At 36.4% G+C, this 21,423-nt stretch overlaps 1 protein-coding gene across 1 annotated transcript in view; it reads left to right on the forward strand.

Moving 5' to 3' along the window:
• The window catches only part of RYR3 (ryanodine receptor 3), a 579,223-nt gene that overhangs the window by 413,060 nt on the left and 144,740 nt on the right, over positions 1–21,423 (forward strand). Inside the window, exons 52-57 of the mRNA XM_027869916.1 lie at positions 2,153–2,231; positions 14,497–14,586; positions 15,665–15,811; positions 16,734–16,796; positions 19,045–19,120; positions 19,236–19,359. Coding sequence (XP_027725717.1) covers positions 2,153–2,231; positions 14,497–14,586; positions 15,665–15,811; positions 16,734–16,796; positions 19,045–19,120; positions 19,236–19,359 — 579 coding nt within the window. The remainder of the gene's footprint in view (positions 1–2,152; positions 2,232–14,496; positions 14,587–15,664; positions 15,812–16,733; positions 16,797–19,044; positions 19,121–19,235; positions 19,360–21,423) is intronic.

Below are 21,423 nucleotides of genomic sequence, written 5' to 3' on the forward strand. Positions count from 1 at the left end.
TTATTAATGGTTTTTGACAAAACCTTCATTTAGTTTGTAAATTAGTACTGTAAGTTCCAATAGTATAATAAATCAAAATAAATCCATTAACATTCAATTCAATTTCCATTCAACAATCATATATTAAACATTTGCTGTATGTAGTGCACTGTGTGCTAGGTCCTGGATGTGTAAACAAATTTATTGAGGCTTCAGAAGGATGTAGCAAGAACAGTTTAGCCTTCCTCTTTGAGAAGCCATTTACCCTTTAATGTTATACTTTTAGATCACAAAATATTGTGTATTTCAAACCCAAAGTGCATTTTCCTTCAGTTCCAAACATCTCGGTATTCCTTATTAATGCTGATTTTACCATCCAGGCTTTTGTATTATCTGAACAATATAATTAATGCACTATAAATTTCTTCCTATCTCCATTCAGCTGCAGACAATAAAATATTTCTACTTAAGAGTGTCTTATACGGTCTGTATGACTTACTTTTTGTTTCCAAATATATATTAAAGTGAAGAACTCTAAACCTCCTAAATGGTTTGAAGCCTATTGATCAGAAGACAGGTTGAGGTCCATCTAGCCTAATTCAGATAGATAAACATTTAGTAAGTACTCAATTCTCTGGAACTACAAGGTGCTGATGAGCATTGATATAGAAAGTTTGCTTCCTATACTGACGAAATCACAGGTCCAAAATAATAATACCAATACATAATAATAAATTGTTCAAGGATCTGTGCTGGACATTGGGAATGACAAAGGCAAAAATGAAACAGTTCCTGCACTCAAGGAGCTTGCATTTTACTTGGGGCGGGGGAGGAGGAAGATGGGGGAAAGAGGGAAGTAGAATAGGGGATAGCATTTATACAGATAAGTAGATTTTAAATGTGCAAAATAATTTCAGGGAGGATCATGTACTGGCAACTGGGTTGGGAGGTAGGAATGTTGTCAGAAGAGGCCTAGGTTAGGGTGTGGCACCTAACTTAGGCTTTGAAAGAAGCTAGGAATTCTATCTACAAGGTAGAGAGGAAGTTCATTTAAGACATGGCAGTCTACTTATGTAAAGGTAGGAACTGGAATACAGTTTACAGAAAATAGCTAGCCGACCAATTTCAATGGAACAGAATATTTATAAAGAATTCACTTCAAGTCTGTTGAACCTATAATACTAGAACCTTAGAAAGGGCTTTTTTTTAATTTTAGCATTCTTCAACACCTGAGATATGTTGAAATTTATGACAATTCCAGATTGGAGCCGGGGTGGGGGGGTGAGAGATGGGGTGCTTTGGGTGAAGAGTCTTCATCTCGTAACTCATATCTAGACATGCCTAAAGGTCTTTTTTTCTTGTTTAGGCTTGTCCTGATGTGTGATTTTCATTACCTAGTCTAGTCATTCATTTATGCTAAAAGTAAAACACTAGGGACATAGGACTTTGAGGAGAGATTGCAGAGGAATATAAAGACACATGTGGTCCTATCCTCAAGGTACTTACAATAGAATAGTTGAGACAAGAAAAACAGAAATGGAACAAAAGTCAGTGAAAATAGAAAGGTAAGATGTCATCAGTTACCATTAAACAGATTAAAAATGAGCATATTTTAAGGATATATTGAAAGAACGGGAGTCAGGTGAGATTAATACAAAGTTAGCCTACTAACAATGTGTTCTTAGAAATTCTGTTATAGACACAGACGTATATACATTCCAGCACATCACAGGCATATTACCTATGTGACATAAATTTCACCTAAAAAGAATCTTCCTAATGGATTTTCCCTCAGATAGGAATTGAGCATTACTTCTGAACACCATCTTTACAAAACAACACTCTTGATTAAAGCTAAATAGATTTCACCAAGCACAGCTCTTTTATCAACAAACTCAGTGAAAAGAAATAAAGGTAAATTTGTATCTAATTCCTTGGCATTCCCTTTTTGTGCTATACCCATACCTTGGTACATGGGAAGCCACTGGGCAGTGTTACTAATTGCTATTATGTTTGGGAACTCTGCTAAATTATATGAATGGTCCCAGTGTTATTGACCCCAGCTCCCTGTTTCTACCTAAACAGGAAACGTTCTGACAGTTCCGAATTGCTCCTACTTTCTCCACTTGTGCCTCGTGATGTGATGGCACGTTTTTTTTCCTTTCTCTCTCAGCTTTTCTCTTCCTGAAAAACTGGAATATGTGGTCACCAAGTATGCTGAGCATTCACATGACAAATGGGCCTGTGACAAGGTAGGGATTATCATCCAACTAACAATTGTCAGAAAAAGAAGAGCCAAAGAACATTAAAGGGTTGAGTCTTGGAAATCTGCCCAATTTATCTAAGTGACAGACTTACCATTCCAAGAGTATTCATTATTTGAGAGTAGCAATTTCCTGAGGTTTGTGGAGGTCAGTGGAAGAGGAGGCAGCAGCAGCTGCTGCTGCACCGTTTTTTATACCAGTCAAGGAAATGATCACTTCTAGAAATGTTAAATTTTTTCTTAGCATCAGAGAGTATGCATGCTTGGTATGGATTTGAGATAAGAGGGAAGGGAAGTAGAAGTGAAATTAATAAATTTCATAATTTAATAAATTAATAATTTAATAAAATTATAAAATTATAATATAATAATATAATAATTATATAATATATAATTTTATATTATATATAATTTATATATGATATATATTTTATATTATATATAATTATATATAATATATAATATAATATATTATTATATATTATATAATATATAATAATATAATAAATTAATAAAATCAATCACTCAACAAGTATTTATTAATTGCCGACTATGTGCCAGATATTCTGGGTGTGGGTGCCTAAGACAGAAATGAAAGTCACTTCTATCTGGGTAAACAACCTCTCTCTCTCTCTCTCTCTCTCCTTTTAAACAAAATGTGTACAACATAAATCCAGGGTAATTTTGGGAGGAGGCACTAGTACCTGGGTAAGTTGGGAAAGGGTTCATAGAGGTGACACTTGAATTGAGTTTTGAAAGAAGCTAGGGATTCTAAGAGGCAGAGGAGGAAGATATTATATGCATGGAGGACAGATTATGCAAAGACACAGAGAAAAGAAAGAGAATGGCATGTAGAAAAAACAGCAAGAAGGCCAGTTTATCTGAAATGTAAAGTGAATGAAGGGGAGTAATGTATGATAAGCCTGGAAAGGTGCATTGGAGCCAGATAATAAAATGCTTTACATACTAACAGAAGAGGTTATATTTAACACTAGAGACAACCCAAGATTATTGAGGTGAGCGGCACAGTCATAACTGTGCTTCGGGAATATAATTTTGTCAGCTCCATGGAAAATGGTTTGCAGAATGAAAAAAATTGTAGCAGAGGGACAACATAGATGGCTGTTGCTGATCCAGAAAGTTTTATTCTGGGCAAGAATACTGATCCAACCATAATAGTTATTATGTTGTAGTCCGTGATCGCACTTCTAGAGTCTCCTCTAAAAAGTGAGTCATTGAAGAGGAGCCAAGATGACTGATGAGTAGGAGCATCACTCTATGTACATGTTCAAACATCCAGAAAATGCACCAGACTGAATCCTGATGGGGAAGTCCAGGAAAAGTCACAGCAAGTCATTTGTCCATACAGACTTGACAAAGAGAGAAAGAAAGGGAGACTTGTAGAGAAGGGAGAGAACTCACTTCTCACTGCAGTGCCCAAGAAGAGGGTGTATACCAGTGCAAGAAGAGGTTCAAAATTCTCACAGAGTACTCCTAGGCCCATTCAAGGGCACTGTGATGGGGACAAATGCCAACTGACAGCTTTGTTGCTACCAGTTCTGAGTCACAGATTCAAAGAGGACTCCAAAAAAGGACTTGAGTGGAAGAGTGGTATTTCTGGTCAGGAAGATCCTGGGCAGTGTATTAAGAAAGAAGTTCAGAAACTAGTACCAATAGTGGTGTGGCTTAGACCCCAAGTCAGAGCAGAGTCCCACTTCTGGTATCTAGTCCAGCATGCCAAGTAATAAACAAGGCAGGAATCCCAGACCAAAGGGAAGCCTATAATTTGTGCCACTCTGAACCCAAGATAACTTTCCAGCTTGTTGATGGGGCAGTCAGTCCAGCAGCAATTTACTCTTGTTCAGACCCAAACCCAGATCAGGAATTTGTGGAACTTAAACCAGGGTGGAATCAGGGGAGGGAGTGGCAATCAAAATTTGCAGGATCAGACCACTTTGGGAACACTCAGGGTTTAAAGATCCCCAGCCTATCTCTGAGATCCTCATATCACGCAACATTCTTTACCCCAAGAAATCAGCAAGAAGACCAGCCCAGATCTTCTCTTCAAAAGTGTGGCAGGGCTCAGTAGTAATATAAATTCTAAAGTCAGGAAGTAGGCTGGAAGAATGGACAAACAAAAAAATAACCCCATCATAATGAGCTATTATGGTGGTAGAGATGCTCAGAACAAACGTAAAAGAGTTATTAAAACAAAGACAAAAGGCTGAAAAGAGAGAGAGAGAAAGAGAAAGAAAAGAAATGTAAATTATAACAAAAACAACTGATCTGTAAAACAGATCAAGGAGAAAAAATTTCAAGATCATTGACTATCCAAACACCATAATAAAAAACAGCCTACTTCATATTTCAAGAAATCTTCAAAGAAAACTACTCAGAAATCTTAGAACCAGAGGGCAAAATCAAAATAGAAAGAATCTACTTGTCTCTTCCTGAAAGAATACCCAAAATCAAAACTTCCAGGAACATTGTAGCCAAATTCTAGAGCTTCCAGATAAAAGAAAAAATGCTGCAAGCAGCCAGAAAGAAAGATTTCGAGTACTGAGGAGATACAATCAACATCACATGATTTAGCAGCCACCAATGTAAAATAGCAGAGAACTTGGGATATTACATTCCAGAAGGCAAAGGATATGGGCTTACAGCTAAGAATAACTTACCCAGCAAAACTGAGTATTATGCTGTGGGGATGAGGAGGAGGAGATTTCCAAATATACCTGATGAAAAGACCAGAGCTACAGAGAAACTTTGAAGTTAAAAACTGAAACAAAGAAAAACATTTAAAAAGGTAAACATGAATGGACTAAACAACTATAAAGTACTTGCATTCAAATATGGGATGTGATACTTATGTCTTCTCTGAACTTTATATTATCATCAAAGTTCATAGAGGAAATTCAGATAAATAAAACCTAGGTTCTGTTTTGATGACCTTAAGAAAAGAATGGGGGCAGCTAGGTGGCACAGTGGATAGAGTACTGGCCCTGGATTCAGGAGGACCTGAGTTCAAATCCAGCCTCAGACACATAACACTTACTAGCTGTGTGACCCTGGGCAAGTCACTTAACCCCATTGCCTAGCCAAAAAAAAAAAAGAAAAGAAAAGAAAAGAATGGAAAGAAAGGAGGATTATATTGACAAGGAAGGGAAAGGAAGGAAGATTAGGGAAAATTGTCTGACATAATCAGGGAACACAAGGAGATATCTATAAAAACAAGGAGGAGGGGGATGGAGTGAGACAACTGTCACTTGAACCTCATTCTCATATAAACTGGTCAAAAAAAGGAAGAATACTTACATTCACAGTTTAGTATAGAAATACATTTCACTCAACAGGGAAATAGGAGGGAATGGAGAGAAGTAGGGTGGGGGAATTAGAGGGGAAGTGTATGTTAAGGGAGAGATTAGTCCTGAGCAAAACAAACTAAGAATGTACAAAAGTATTTATAGTTCTTTTTGAGGTGGCAAAGGATGAGATTCTTAGGAGGCGCCCATAAATTGGGGAATATGTTACCAAACTATGGTACATCAATGTGACAGAATACCATTGTGGTAAATTCTTATCAGAGTAATGACCTAACAAGATTCCAAAGGACTAATGATGAAACATGCTATGCACCTCTAGATAGAAAGGCGAAGGACTCAAAATGAGAGAATTTTTTTTTTTAGAAATTTGTTTCAATTGACTATACTTGTTCTTAATGGATTTTTTTTTCTTGTATTCTCAATTGAATGGAATGGGAGGACAAGGAGGTGGATACTGACTGATTAAAATGAATAAAATATTTTTTAATTCCGTTATTACATCTAGCATTCAAAATTCCTTAACTGACTGTATGCTTAGTAAGCTTAACTGTTTTATCAGCTGTTAAAGAATGAAAGCTATACCATAGGAGTTGAGCCAAAGGAATCCAAAATTCTAATGGACCATCTGTTTGAAAATGTGGGCTACATGGCCCAGAACAATTAATCTGTTTTCACATGAAGAAGAAGCTAACTGGGTATAATTTGGGGCTAAAATCACTTTTAAGTCTTAACTATTCTAAAGTACTCTCAATTCTGTTCATCCCTTTATGTACATCCCCTTTCTACTTTCCTATTTGGGGCTAATGTTGGCAATAAGAAAGATAATAATGATAGACTAATACTTTGTTATTTCTAGAACACATTTATTTCCTAAATGGCTTCACATTTTCCCGTTTGAAAATTTTGTGAACTCAGGAGGGATCAAGAAATATTATCCCCACTTTTAGATGAAAGAAACTGGATCACGAAGAGGAAAAACAAGTCCTAAAAGTTCTACATTATTCAAGGCATTATCAGAACCTGGCCCTGTTCTTTTCCAATGCAGCAACACTTTCCTTCGGGCTCTGCTAGTTCTTATAATTAACATTACTGAGAGGAAATGTGGTGTCATAAATTAAGTACTGTGCTATCTCTGATCAAGAAGGCCTAGGTTTGAATCCCACCTCATACATTAGTTGTGTGAGCCTGGGCAAATTACTTACCCTCTATCAACCTATTTCCTTATCTAGAAAAGGGACATAATAAGACATCTAGTACTTATTTCAGAGGATGAATGTGATGATTCAATGAAATAATGTCTATAAATCATTTTAAATATAGCATACAAATCTGTATGTCTGTTTTTTTCCTGAAATGTGATTTCATTGGTGTAGGGAGCTCCTGGTAAAGGACTGTCTCTAACAATGCAGATCAACACATTCTCTATAGTTTTTTATACCCTAGAGAGTTTTCTTGGGTACTGAGAAGTTAGGTGACTTGTCTAGAATCATAGAGACAATACATATGGAAGAATGTACTAGAACTCAGATCTTTCTGACACTAGGTCTAGCTCTCTATCAGCTTCTCCATGCTGAAAATACTACATAAATGTCAGTTGTTATTGTTTTTATTATTATCTCAATAATCATAACAAGTTTCTATAGTTAATTATACTCATTAGGTTGTGTTTTCTTCTTCTTCTTCTTATTTTTTGTTTAGGCAATTGGAATTAAGTGACTTGCCCAGGGTTACACAGCTAGTAAGCGTCAAGTGTTTGGTCTGAGGCCGAATTTGAACTCAGGTCCTCCTGACTTCAGGGCCGGTGCTCTATCCACAGTACCACCTAGCTGCCCCCATTAGGTTGTATTTTATTCTGAGTTTTTAAAAGGTGCTAAATTTGCAGTTGAGTGATGTATGTAGTATAGTCTCATACTATATATATGCTATGTATATACTATATACAGTATATGTACTTTATAATATATACTATAGTCTTCAACAGTTCCTTGCAAAATCTATGTTGATCACTAAATCCAGGCTTCCTAAGAATAACCTTTCTGTGTTTTCTGGTGGAACTAACTTGGTCCTGACTTTCCATCATAACTCCCTCTTTCTACGAACAAAGCAATATGATTCACCACATGTTGTCATCCTCATTGTCATCATTATCTTCTCTTTCTTCTTATCTCTTTCAGTGGCATTTAGATAGAAACAATCCTGAAACAATATGTTACCATACATTATTCTTTTATATTATTATCCTACAGGCTATTGCACAGGTAGATAAAGTAATTGTTTTTTTTTAATCAAATAACAGTATGAGGATATTGACTCATCTTCTATAGGCCCATTAAAAGCATCCTCAGAACCAATCCAGGAACAGACAGGCCAACAGAAATATGTATCTCATCCTGTTCCACTATGATTTTTATCTTCTTTGACAGGTCTCTATTTTGTAAGTTTTTCTTTCCATGTATTAGAAAGTATGAATATTTGGTATGATGACATGTATTAAAAATGTTGTTCTTAAGTTTTTATGGATCGGTGTTATATCCAAGAGATCATGGACAACAGTTCAGTGTGTGATAATGGACCAGTTTCAGTACATTCTGTTGATTGAATAGTGACCCATCCAGCAAATACAGCTTAGGCCAGGCTTGAGTCTATGTACCAGGCAAGGAGGAGGAAGAGAAGAAAGTAAGTGTGTGACTCTGACCTTAGAGTGAGGTGGTCTATCCATCTGAAACCTGCAACCAAGCATCCAGGCCAGACCTTCTGGACAGCCTACAGTTCTGTTTCTCTGAACCATCAGTCTTCCAGATAGCTGACAAGGGCTAGGGCCATCAGCAGTTTTCTGTAGGTTCAACTAGGAACAGGTTTGCAGTTGTGTTGCCCAGAAACACACCAGTTTTGGGAGCTTACAAAGCTCAGCCCTGGGAAGACAATGATCAGACTCTCCCTGTATAAGACCAATTAGAGTTCACTGAACATCATCAGGTCCCTGCCCCAAGATGCCTCCTGAGATCCTTGAAGAATACAGCACTCAGTACCTAAAGAAAGCAGCAGCAGGACCTTAGAGAATATAAAACAGGACCAACAAAGGTCTAGAAATATGCAAATCCTGGTCCTAAAACAAAATCCCAATTTGGGCAGTAAGGTGAAAGAATGAGTAAACAAAACAAAACAAAAAGACTTCTACCATAAAGAACTGTTAAAGTAAAAGAGATGTCCAAGAAGCTAACTCTGAAGAACCACCTACAAGGAAAGTCTCAAAGAAAAACAGAGTTTGACCATAGTGTCAACTAGAATATTATGAAGAAACCAAGAATTGTTTAAAAAGCTAAAATGATATTACAAATGAAATGAGAACCCTAGTTGAAAGAATTGTAAAAGAAATTAAATCTTTGAAGGAGAGACTTGAATAGAGAATGAATAGTTTAGCACAGTGGAATACAGAACTTTACCTAAGTAACAGATTGCTTGAAAATTAGAATTAGAAAAAATCAGAAATACTAAAAGTAATTCAAAAGACTAAAAAATACATATTTGACTCCCAAACCAACAGCCCTAGAAAACAGATGAAGAGATATAATTTAAGAATCACTGGATTACCTAAAACCACTATGTTTTTTGAAATAATAATCTGGATGTCATATTTCAAGAAATTGTGAAAGAAAACTGCCAAGATCTCTTAGAAGTGAGGAAGGGGGGAAGCAAAGAAAGGAAAAATATAAGAAAAAAGGATAGAGAGAAATATGTAAGTAAGGGTCATGACTATAAATGTGAATGGGTAAACACACCCATAAAATAGAAGAGAGTAACAGAATGAACCAGAAGCAGAATTCAACATTATATGGTTTCAAAGAAACAGAATTGAAAGATAAAGATTCACACAGGATTAAAGAAGAGGGCTAGAGCAAAATCTATTATGCCATAGCTGACTTTAAGAAGTAAAGATCAGCAGTCATTTGACAAAGCAACAGCAAAAATAGACAGGATTCAAGGAAATAAAAGGCATCTATATTATGCCAAAATGTACCAAAGTTCTGGTATCTATATTGAAAGGTATCTATATTGAGTTGTTGTGCAAATCAAATTAGGTAATATTTGTAAAAGTGCTTAGCACAGTAACTGGAACATGATAGAGAAAATATGAAAAAAGTAAAAAAGTAGCAGATATCAAACTCTACTACAAAGCAAGAATCACCAAAATTATTAAATATTGGTTGAAAAAGAGAGATCAATCAGTGGGACAGATTAGGTATAAACATCCAGAAACAAACAAACCTGGCAGTCTAGTGTTTTATAATCCCTAAGTCCTCATTTACTGAAATAACTACTAAGGATTAAATTTTTAAAAAATAAACACGAAAGCAGTTTGGGAGAAGTTAGGTTTAGACAAATACCTCATACATTCACTAATATTAACTACAAATGCTTACATAACTTATATATAAAAAAGTCATATCATAAACAAATTAGAAGAACAAGGAAGAAATTTCCTTCCAGATCTGTGCATAGTGGAAGATTTTGTGAAGAGCAAAAGATAAAGAGTATCAGGGAGGATGAAATGGACAATTTTGATTGTATGAAATTAAAATTTTTTCACAGAAAAGCTATACAACTAAAATTAGAAGTGAAAGTTAATGAGGAAAAAAAACTTTGCAGCAAATTTCTCTGATAAAGATCTAATTTCCAATATAAATAAACAATTGTTTGAAATTTTGAAGAAGAGAAGCCATTCCCTAGTTGATGAATCATCAAAGACATGAGATCCTCAAAGGAAAATATCCAAGCTGTTGTTAAACAGCCATATAAAAAAAGCAACTCCAAAACATTAATAATTAAAGAAATGCATATTAAAGAAACTATGAAGTACTTCTTCACATCCAAAAAATAATTATAATTAGTGGACAGGCCATCAGAGAAACTAAGAGGTGGAGGTGAGGGATTAGATCATTTCCAGGCATGGGGGACAGCTAATGAAAAAATGTGCATGTAGGAGATACAGTATTAAGAATTTAAGGAATTGCAAGATGGCCTAGTGCTACTGGAGTATAGAATATATGAACAAGAGTGCAAGGTAAGATGATTGGGAAGGTAGGAAGGGGTCAGGTTGTATAAAACTTTAAATAGCAAACAATGGAGTTTATATCTGATCCTGACAGTGAGCTATTAGAACTCATGGGAGATGTGACAGTGGAATAAAACCATCAAACATGTACTTTAAGACATTTTCAGTTGAGTAGAGTATAGATTGGAATAGGGAGAGACTGGAGTCAAGGAGACCAATCAGAAGGCTGTTTCAGTTAGGTTAGAGATAATGAAGACCTGAACTAGAGTTCACTTGTATGACTGGAGAGAATAGGTTATATACAAGAGATGTAAATGTAGCCGCAACAAGATTTGGCAAAAGATTGAATATGTGTAGTGAGTGAAAGAGTCAAGGATGATGGTGAGGTTGTGAGCCTCAGTGACTGGAATGCTGGTGGTGCCCTTAACAGTATTAGGGAAGTTCACGGAGGGTTTGAGGGGGAGCAGGAGTTCTGATTTAGATATGTTGAGTTTGAAATACCTGTGAAACACCCAGTTAGAGATGTTAAAAAGACAATTGATGTAAGAATAGATCTCAGGAAAGAGGTAATTCTGGGTATCATCTGCATAAAGATGGTAAATGAATCCATAGTTGTTGATGCAATCAACAAATAAAATAGTATAGAAAGAGTAGAGAAAATGGTCTACAACACAGCCTCTGGGAACACCAAGTTAATGGGGATGACACAGATGAAGAAACAATAAAGGATACTTAGAAAGAGCAGTCAGGAAGATAGCCAGAAGAGAACAGTGTCACAAAAACTTATTGAGAGAACATCTAGAAGGAAAAGGTGTCCATGTTATCTGCTGCAGAAAGACCAAGAATCATCAGGATTGAAAAAAAAAGCCATTAGTTCAAAGATTACTGGTAACTTTCTAAAGGGGGCAGTTTTGGTTCGTGATCATAGGAACAGGTTTGAAAGACAATTTACAGAGGATTTAGAAGAGAATTAGAGGAGAGGAAGTGAAAGTACCTAGTGTAGATAACTTTCTCAAGGAGTTAAGGGAGAAGAAAGATACAGAATAATAACTAGCAGGGATGGTAGGATCAAATGAGGGTTGTTTTTTTTAAGGATTACAAAGACATGGACAGGTTTGTAGACAACAGGGAAACAGGAAACAGGGAGAGATTGAAGATTAATGAAAGTAGGGTTGAGAGTGGAGTCAATTTACTATTACTAATTTTACTATGTTTACAACCCTGGAGGGATAGGATCAAGGATGCTAGTAGAAACATTTGATTTGGCTAGGAAAAGTGCCACCTCATCCAAGATCAGAATGAAGGGTATAGTATGGTAAGTTCTATGAATGATCTGAAATGAGGAAGGGAGACGGGAGAATTGTCAACAAATGGCCTTTGGTATTTATGAAACAAGGTCCTCAGCTAAAAAAATAGAGGGAGGTTATGCCATGAAAGTCTTGTAGAAAGACAAAGTTTAGAACAGCCAGTATGGGGAATGGTATAGTGGGAATAGACTGCTTGCTGTAGTAAGGGTATTGTTGAGATTAAATAACATAAATTTATAGTGACCCAATTAGTAGAATTTCATGATTTTCTCCAGTTCCATTCAGCAGCATATGAATGCAGAGGTCAATCAAGGGAGTAATCCAAGGTCACGGCTTTGTAAGGCTATCATCAACTATAGGATAAGAGTGCAAGGGACTTGAGAATAAAGAGTAGCTTAGTGTTGAATTACTCATGGAGAGGTTGACATAGGGAAAGAAGAGTTTAGCCAATGCAGGTACAATGGCCTGGCAAAGAACCGAGTGATGCAGATAATGAAGGTCACAGTGAGGACATAGAACAAAGCAGTCATAAAATATAGGGAAAAGATGGAGGGACAAAAGGTTATGATCATAAGGGAATTTCAAAGTTTAATAACAACAGATAACATTTATATAGTGTCTACTATGTGCCAGGCATTGTGCTAAGCACTTTACAATTATTATCTCATTTGATCCTTACAACAACACTGGGAGGTAGGTGCTATTATTATCTCCATTTTATAGTTTAGGAAACTAAGGCAAACAGAGATTAAGCGAGCTGCCCAGTGTCACACAACTAGTAAGTTTCTGAGGCTGGATTTGAACTCAGGCCTTTCTGACTGCAGTCCCAGTGATCTATCCACTGTGCCACCTAGCTGCTCCTATTTTGTGAACAAGCAAGTGGAATACTTGTGGGTAATGGCCAGATCAAAGGTAAGACCATCTTTGTGTGGAGCTAAGATAGAGTGGAGAAATAGGTCATGGGAATTGAGTAGGTAGGAATTTAAGGTATTTGACAGAGTGTCAACATGTATTTTGAAGTATCCTAATATGAAGTCAGGAGATGGGAAAGAGAGAAAAACTGTTTAGCTAAGCACTAAATTCTTTGAGGAATGAAGGAGAATGCTCTGAAGGTTGGTGTGTTAAAACCACCAAGATTTTGATTGGGTGATAAACACGAGGAGAGGCTGTTTAGTGAAGGTGATAGAGAGAGATTCTAACAATGGCAGTGAAGAGCAAGGAGTATTTCAATTGCCCCCACTCTAATCTTGTAGTTGGAGGTGTGAGTGGGAGGGAGGAGGGGAGTGTAATATGAGAGAAAAAGTAAGAAATACTGGTGTGGTGGCAAGGGAAGTGGTATCATCAGGAGGTAGCCAGGTCTCCAGTGAGCTGATTATAGAAGGAATGAAAAAGGAAGAGATTTAAGATGAAAAGAAGTATATTCATTGTGGAATAAGCGCAGTGGGGGAGGAGGAGGGGAGTAGCAGATATGGAATGGGATCTTATGGGGATCGGGTAGAAGAGGATAGGCACAAGGGAGCAGTAAGTTGAAGGTAAGCAACAGGGTTTGTGCATCATCAGCCTAGGATTCAGAATCTTTGGAATGGAGCAAGTATAAGTTTATGAGAGTTTGCTATCCATCGAGCAATGAATAGAGTAAGGGTGTATTGGCCAGTGTTTAAATAGACCTGCCAAGCCTTCAAAACTATCATAGCAATCTCAGGGCAAGCATTTCCTGCTGTACCTCATTCTAGTTAGCATTCTCTTACTTTTCCCTCGATCCTCACCCTGCCTCCCTCCCTGGACTATGGATGATGGATTGTCCTTTAGCAGAGTTGTTTTATTGTGATTATTATTCAACTAATTGGTCACTAGAGTTATCATTGACCATACAGATAGTCCTCACACTGGTTAGTGTTGTCTGTCCCTGAATGTTGAGTCAATACCAAGTTAAAATGTCTAGTAAATGTTTAGACTTTGGAGGTGGGTAGTGTGTTTCATTGGGGGCGTACTAAGGACTAAAAATCCGCTCCTTAAACTTAGAATGCTATCATGTTGGTCAGAACAGTTACCTGTCCATCCTCAGCTTTTTCTAAATCAAGAGATTAACTAATAATCAGTAGGATAACTTGAGTTGAGCATCCTGCCATGTGGCAATATATGTCTGTAAGAGGACTGGAATTAATCTTAAACCCAGGTCACTCCAGTTTTGCTCAAGTAGCCAATTCGTCATGGCATGTGGCCCTTGAGCAACTGCTCAAATCTTAGCATATCTTTCAAGCCTTTGGGAAGCATGGTGCACAGGCCCTTTGTTCCTGCTTTATATAAACCTAGAATACAAGTATGTATCTAAAGAGTACAACCACATAAAATAGGAATTAAAGGAAACAGAATTTATAATTCAGAAGGCAGTCTAAAGGTTTAAGGATTGAGGATAGAATTTCCAAGGGATTTGCAAACATATTTGGCATAGTCCTTTCTTTGCAGTTGGCTCATTTGTTTAGCTAAATAGGAGACAGTCAGTTGGGTCACAAGTAGGGATGTTTAATGCCCAAGAAATGCTATTTAAACTGAAAAACTTTCCCCCGACAGAGTCAGAATGGATGGAAATATGGTATCTCTCTGGATGAAAATGTGAAGACACATCCATTAATAAGACCTTTTAAAACATTAACTGATAAGGTAAGAAACAGTGGAAGAGAAAAATATCTCACTCTGTACACAATGTTTTTTCCATCCTAGAGAAGTTTCCTCAATCGGCCATAGGAGAGCCAACAGAGGATTCACACAAAATTTAGAGATTTTTTAATGATAAAATAAATTCTTGTTTCCTCTCTGTGAGCAACTTCTCCTTCTCTGCCCCACACCCAGGATTTAATTCCCAGAATGCAATCTCATATTTTACTGTCTAGCTTCTTAAAATCCGTAAAAAGAGGTGTTATTTAACATATAGGGACCAGAAAAAAGTTTATTCTCTTTTGCAAAAACCTTTGCAAATAAACTATGAGCGATTCTAATTAGGGGAAAGGAAGTAAGCCCCGAGGGAAATTAGGAAGCTGCCTAATCCTTCTCAAGTAAAAATTATTTCTGAGAACACAACAGACAAGGAGAGGGAAAACAAGGAAAGTTTCCAAGTGGTATGAAAAAGGATGATGTTTCTAAGCATGTTTATATAAGAACTGTGTGGATAAATATGTTATATAATTCCTTTCTGACTCTGATTCTGTGCCATTTTCTCAATAAGCATTCTTGTTCCATTCAGAGGATGCGTAGCCCTACCTTCATGCTTAGTGTATTGCATGTTTTCTAATTTTAAGCCAAGTCCCATGGAGGTCTAGAACTAATTTTGAGGTCAAGAAAATATAACTACCTAAATTAGAACTTTTCTTACCAAGGCATTTTCATATTTCCTCCACTTCTATTAAATTAAATTAAATTAAATTAAATTAAATTAAAACACCAATCATTATTTTCTTACTTTTGTCCTTGCTTATACCCTTCTCCTTCCTCACAAAACTCCAAATGCTTTTTAATGGCATGACACATTTAAACTGAAGGCAACAGACCTTTTTGAGGGTCTTGAATTTAATTTTTTTTTTATCCAGTGACTTTGCTTTAGCCCCTGAAATAGCTAGCTCATTCACTAATAATTCATAACATAATTTAAATTAATAGGCACCACACTGCATCCCTTTGGAATTGAAAGGTTTATCAAAATATCTATTCTTTGCAAATCAATTTTACTTGAATTTGTTTCTAGGAGAAGGAAATTTATCGCTGGCCTGCCAGAGAGTCTCTGAAAACCATGCTAGCTGTGGGCTGGACAATAGACAGGACCAGAGAAAGTGAAGCAATCATACAACAGCGGGAAAATGAGAAGCTTCGCAGCATTTCCCAAGCCAGCCAAGTAAGACGGGACTGTTTAGAGCCAGACTCTTTAAACCTATGGGGAAATAAGTACTCTGGAATACTGTCCATGGAATTTTATTGCATGAGATTTTCATTAGGAGTAGCACTAGGTGGATGAGTCTGGTTATCCCACAAGTAAACAAAAATCTTTGTTATGCAATCTTTATGTCAGAAAGTATCTTATGACACAACAGGCCCAGGTACAATTTGGGAAATGCCCTTAACTTTCTTGCCTCATAAGGAAATCTGAGAAAACATGCATCATAATCCTTGGTATTCCAAGAAAGATTCCTTGCTTATTGGTAATATTCATAATATTAGTTCATAATATTATAAAATGGAGTTGTTTTTTTAAAGGGGTAAACAAAATAAGACTTAGAAAATTAACTATTAGTATCAAAGTACATGTAAATCTCCAGGGTTGCTTGCATTCCTGAGGACTGTTAATACCATCTCCCCTCTCCATCTTGGAAGGAGCAGAGTTAACCTCTCCCTCTGCCTTTACCTCTTACTCCTACTCTTACTCTCCCTCTCTTTTACTTTTCCTCCTTCTCTTTCCCTTCCATCTTTTGTCTGTCCTACAACTTTTCATGATTCTTACAGTCCAACCACTGGATTTCTCAGTTTCTTAGGACATCCAGGGCAGTTCCATATAAAGTCCTCAAGTCTGGTTCAAGATGAAATCCAATACTCCTTGGTCATTCTTACCACCTTCTTTTCCTTCGTTTGTCTCCTTGCTACCAGCCCGCCTCAGTTTTTGTATCTCCTTTAAGGCATACATTCTTCATTTCTCCCGGTTACTCAAAATAGGAAACAGAAGAGACTTGCTGCTGTGCTGGCTAAAAATAGCAGAAGCCAGGAATAATAATAAAAATGAGGGAGATATGTCAGATCAAGTAATTTTATTTTGCTTTTTCTAGGGCAACAGCTACAATCCTTCTCCACTTGACCTTTCAAATGTTGTGCTTTCTAGGGAAGTCCAGGTCAGTACTAATGTTTTTGCTGTCCATATTCTTCAGAACAGTGTAATTTACCTTTGACAGTGTATCTTAGAATTAAGATTTTATTATATTATAGACATATATTATATATAGAAAATATTAGCATTAGAAAGGACCTTTAAGATCATCCAATCCAGCTCCCTCATTTTATAGGTGATAAAACTAAGGCCCAGAAAGGTAAAATGATTTGTCCAATATTATAAAGATGGTCAGTGATAGAGTCAGAACTAGAACTCAGACTTCCTGATATCCATTCTAGTGCACTTTCTGTTACACATATTATAAGATACATTATGAAGGTTTCTTACCCCTGAGGACTGAATATAAGAATAGATGTTGCCACAAAAGAAAAGGTCTGTCGATGTTTGTATTTTATTGATATTTACCTTATTAGAAATCTAAACTGATAAATGTTTAAAATATTTATTAACTTTAAAATAATTTTAAAAACCCTTCACATTTTATATAAATAACGCAATGAAAAATTAAATTTTAAAAATCAAAAAATTAGTGAGAAAAGTGGTATTGTTTTACATATTTTTGCAAATCTCTTTAATGTCTGGTTTAATTGAAAACAGCTGTATTCTGATATGTTTCTAGATTCAGTCTATTGTGATATGCTGTTTTGGTTGAGATATATGAAGAAAACCTATGCTTATACAGATATGTAGTTGGAAAAGGGAAGAGTACTTTAATAGGCAAATAATGTCTTAGTATTATTATGAAAAGAGTTTTGACCTCATAGACCTCCTGAAAAAGTCTCAGGGACCCTAGGGCTCTACAGACTTTGAGAACTGCTGGCCTAAAATGCCAAAACTAGAGTATTAGGAATGTATCACATTGAGTAGAGACATGGGAAAAGTATTTTCAGATAGTTCCAGGCTTAGAGTTTCTCTTGAAATTTTTAATACCGTGTGACAATTCAGTACAGCAAGGGCTGTGGGTTCAGTTGAGCCTAATGCAGCATGGTAAAGAGAAAGTAATGAACAGAAAAGTATAGTACTAAAGTGAAAAACAAAAACAAATAGCAATTAATCCATGAAGTTCTACTGTTTGGCTATTATCTATTCAATTATCTATGTATGTGAACTTCATTCACTTGCTATTGCTTCAATAACAAGTGCACCCAAAGCCCACCTCTCTAGACTCATTGAATCATTGCTCTAGCTCTCAGATGACATCTAATCCAACCCCCTCATTTTACAGATGAGGAAAGTGAGGCACATAATGATTTCCCCCTAAGTTATACAGATAATTATGAATACTTTGTCCTCTGAGTCCAAATCGAGCATACTTTCCACTGTACCATCCTTCCTTCGCTTTTGTAAAACCCATTGTGTACTGATTAGGCCTTCACTATGGCACCTCACAAATGCCTGTTTCATATCAGCATAAAGGACACAGAGAGAGGAATGTAAAATGCAGTGGGAGAGAATGAAACAGCCTGGATCTTTGAAATATCTCTGCTAACTCCTATTTCTCCACCCCACTTCTATTTCAACCTCTGCCTTTTATTCCCTTGACATTTGCAGGCTGTGGCAACAAAGCCAGTGATACTCTATTTCAAATCTGTTCATTTGTTTTTAGATTAGAGATCTGTACGTGACTCAATATCCACTTTCCCTTTATAATGATATGGTCCTTATGTGAATGAATTTTATTTGTAAAGTTTTATTTATGCCAGTCTCTCACCAATATAGCTGTCATTAGTTTCCTTACCTTGATAACTAGAGAGCCATAGTTTGTTTTCCTAACTACTGGACCAATGTAAATTCGTGTTCTTTCTACCCTCATAAGCAGCGAAACCAGAAAATACAAGTGACTAAATTCCTCATTCCTCATTCCCAGTCCGATTACCATATGAACAGGAATAGACATGATGACCTTTTCAAGGATTTCCCCAGCCCTAAGATTCTGAAATTCTATTCTAAAATGACATACTGCTGATTTGCAACTTCAAATTGAAATGTTTATTTTTTTTTCATGTATCCCCCTAAGAGATTAATAAGTTAAAAAACAGAAAAACAGGATTAGATTTTTTGGTGATGTTGTATAACTAATGAGGTGCATAAGCGTAGACTAAAGTAATGATAGGAAACACTGAGCAATAAACCAAAAGCTTTTAGTAACGTTCCTTTCCTAATCCATCCAAAAATAGCCTGTCATTGATGAGCTCATTTTTCTTTCTGCCACCAACCTATTCACATTGTCAATGGCTTTCTCTTTACAGGGGATGGTAGAGGTTGTGGCTGAGAACTATCACAATATCTGGGCCAAAAAGAAAAAGATGGAACTGGAAAACAAAGGTATGGCTAGTTTACAGAGTATGCAGAGGAAATAACACTGGGCATCAGGTATGTTACTTCCTGTAAATGAAAGGGAAGATACAAAGTGCATTATAGTTCTCTTAATTTATCATAGGTGGAGGCAGTCACCCTCTCTTAGTGCCATATGATACTTTGACAGCCAAGGAGAAGTTCAGGGACAGAGAGAAAGCTCAGGAGCTATTTAAATTCCTCCAGGTGAATGGTATTGTTGTATCTAGGTAAGTAATTTTTCCCAGATATTCCCTCTGTTACTATTTCTTGTCCTCAGTTACCTTGGTTTGTCACCCCCTCCTGATCTCTGCCTAATATTGATAGGAGAAAGAACAACAGTTAAGTCTTTTGGAATTGAAAAATATCTATTTTGAAAAAAATGAGTTAATTAATAGGTTTAACTTGAGATAGGAAATGGAACCCATGAGAAAGAATCACACAATCTCAGAATTAGAAGGACTCAGAAGATGTATAGTCCAACTGACATCTGAAAAAAAAATCCACTATTGTGTTCATCCAGCCTTTGTTTGAAAATCTTCAGTAAGGAAGAACCTATCATCTTCAAATCATCCAGTTACATTTTTAGATAGCTCTCACAATTAGGAAGTTTTGTTTTTCTTATACCATTTCTAATCACATCATCGCAACTTCTACCCATTGTTCCCTATGGCCCCTGTGGTCAAACAGCATCTAACTCCTTTTCTAGGTGAATAGGGCCTTCAAGATCCCTATTATGCACCCCCTCCAACAATACTGGCCTTCTACAAGCTAAGTATTTCCATTTTCTTCAGATGATATTGCAAAGTACTTTATCTCACCTCATCTTCACAACAACACTGTTAGTTAAGTAAGTCAGTGCTATTATTATCCCCATTTTACAAATTAGGAAGCTAAAGCTAAGAGAAATTAAATGATGTGCTCAGTGTCACAAAGCTAATAAAGGTCTAAGGCAGTATTCAAACCCAGATTTTCTTGACTCCAAATCCAGTGCTCCATCCACAGATCCCAGATTTGTTAGCCATATCTGTGTGACTTGGAAAATGAGGCAGTTAGATTAGATGACCTGTCTTACCCTTTCTACCTCTAAATCTATGATCCTATAATCTCAAAACCCTTCATCATCCTGGATGTTCTCCAGCTTATCAGTGTCCTTTGTAAAACGTGATGCCCAGAACTGAGTACAATATTCCAGATGTGTTCAGACCAAAGCCAAGCACAGTGGAACTATTCTTTCTTAATCTTGGACTCCTAATGTAACCTAAAATCGTTTTATCATTTTTGTCTGCCATATCACGATGTTACCACATACTGAGCTAACAGCATACCGCAAACCCCCTTGATCTCTTTCAGAAAAACTGCTCTCTATGACATACCTCACATCTAATATCTCTTTTTCATATGAAGTTGATTTATGAACCCATTATAAGATATGTTCTTAACTCATAATATCTATGTCAGATTTCATCTTTTTTAGGTTAAGCCCAATATTGTAGCTTCTCAAGATTGTTTTTGGATCCTGATTCTGTCATCTGTGGTGTTAGCTTTCCTTCTCAGTTTTGTGCCATTTACAAACTTAAGCATTCATAGTAAGCCTTTATACAGCTACTGATTAAATAACACAGGGACAAGCACAGATCTCTGGAGCATTCCATCTAACCTACTTCTGTCATCTCCACAAGAACAGTGTAAGAGATATTGTCAAATGCTTCCCTAAAATATAGGGAAACTAAGAGATGCTGCGATATCTAAAAAAAGATCTAAAGAAATCATGAGGAAAGTGGTATCACCTTTTCTGGAGCCTTTTGTAGGAAACTTACTTTCTAAGCCTGAGGAAAATATTGGTCACTTTATTGTGTATAACAGAAGCTGGCTTTATTTAGCTCAAGGAGATATTGACTGACCTGGTCTCTGTGAGACTTTTTGCCATTTGTAATTAGCTATCCATTGATGAAATTTCATTCTTATACATAAGTTTATGAGAGAAAAATTGATCTGTTAAAGATATAAGGAATAATTCCCATTCACATGCTTCCCTGTTTTCTATCCCTATCTTGAACTGTTTCCTTACCCCAAGGATTTTGAGAAAGCATTCAATTACCCCTGAAATGCTAGTTTCAGGTTTTCAGCTAGAGACCACTCTACATATAAAAACTAATAAGAAAAATAATTCTTAAACTCTTAAAATTTTTCATGATATTTCTCTATCTTAGGCTCTAGCTGTCCTTATGCCTACATTTTACATATAATTTCCAGAGTTTTTAATTTGCTTTTGTATGTACATGCTTCTTAAG

Source organism: Vombatus ursinus, unplaced genomic scaffold (genome assembly GCF_900497805.2).
Source record: "Vombatus ursinus unplaced genomic scaffold, bare-nosed wombat genome assembly UNPS02014794.1, whole genome shotgun sequence".
Lineage (NCBI taxonomy): Eukaryota > Metazoa > Chordata > Mammalia > Diprotodontia > Vombatidae > Vombatus > Vombatus ursinus.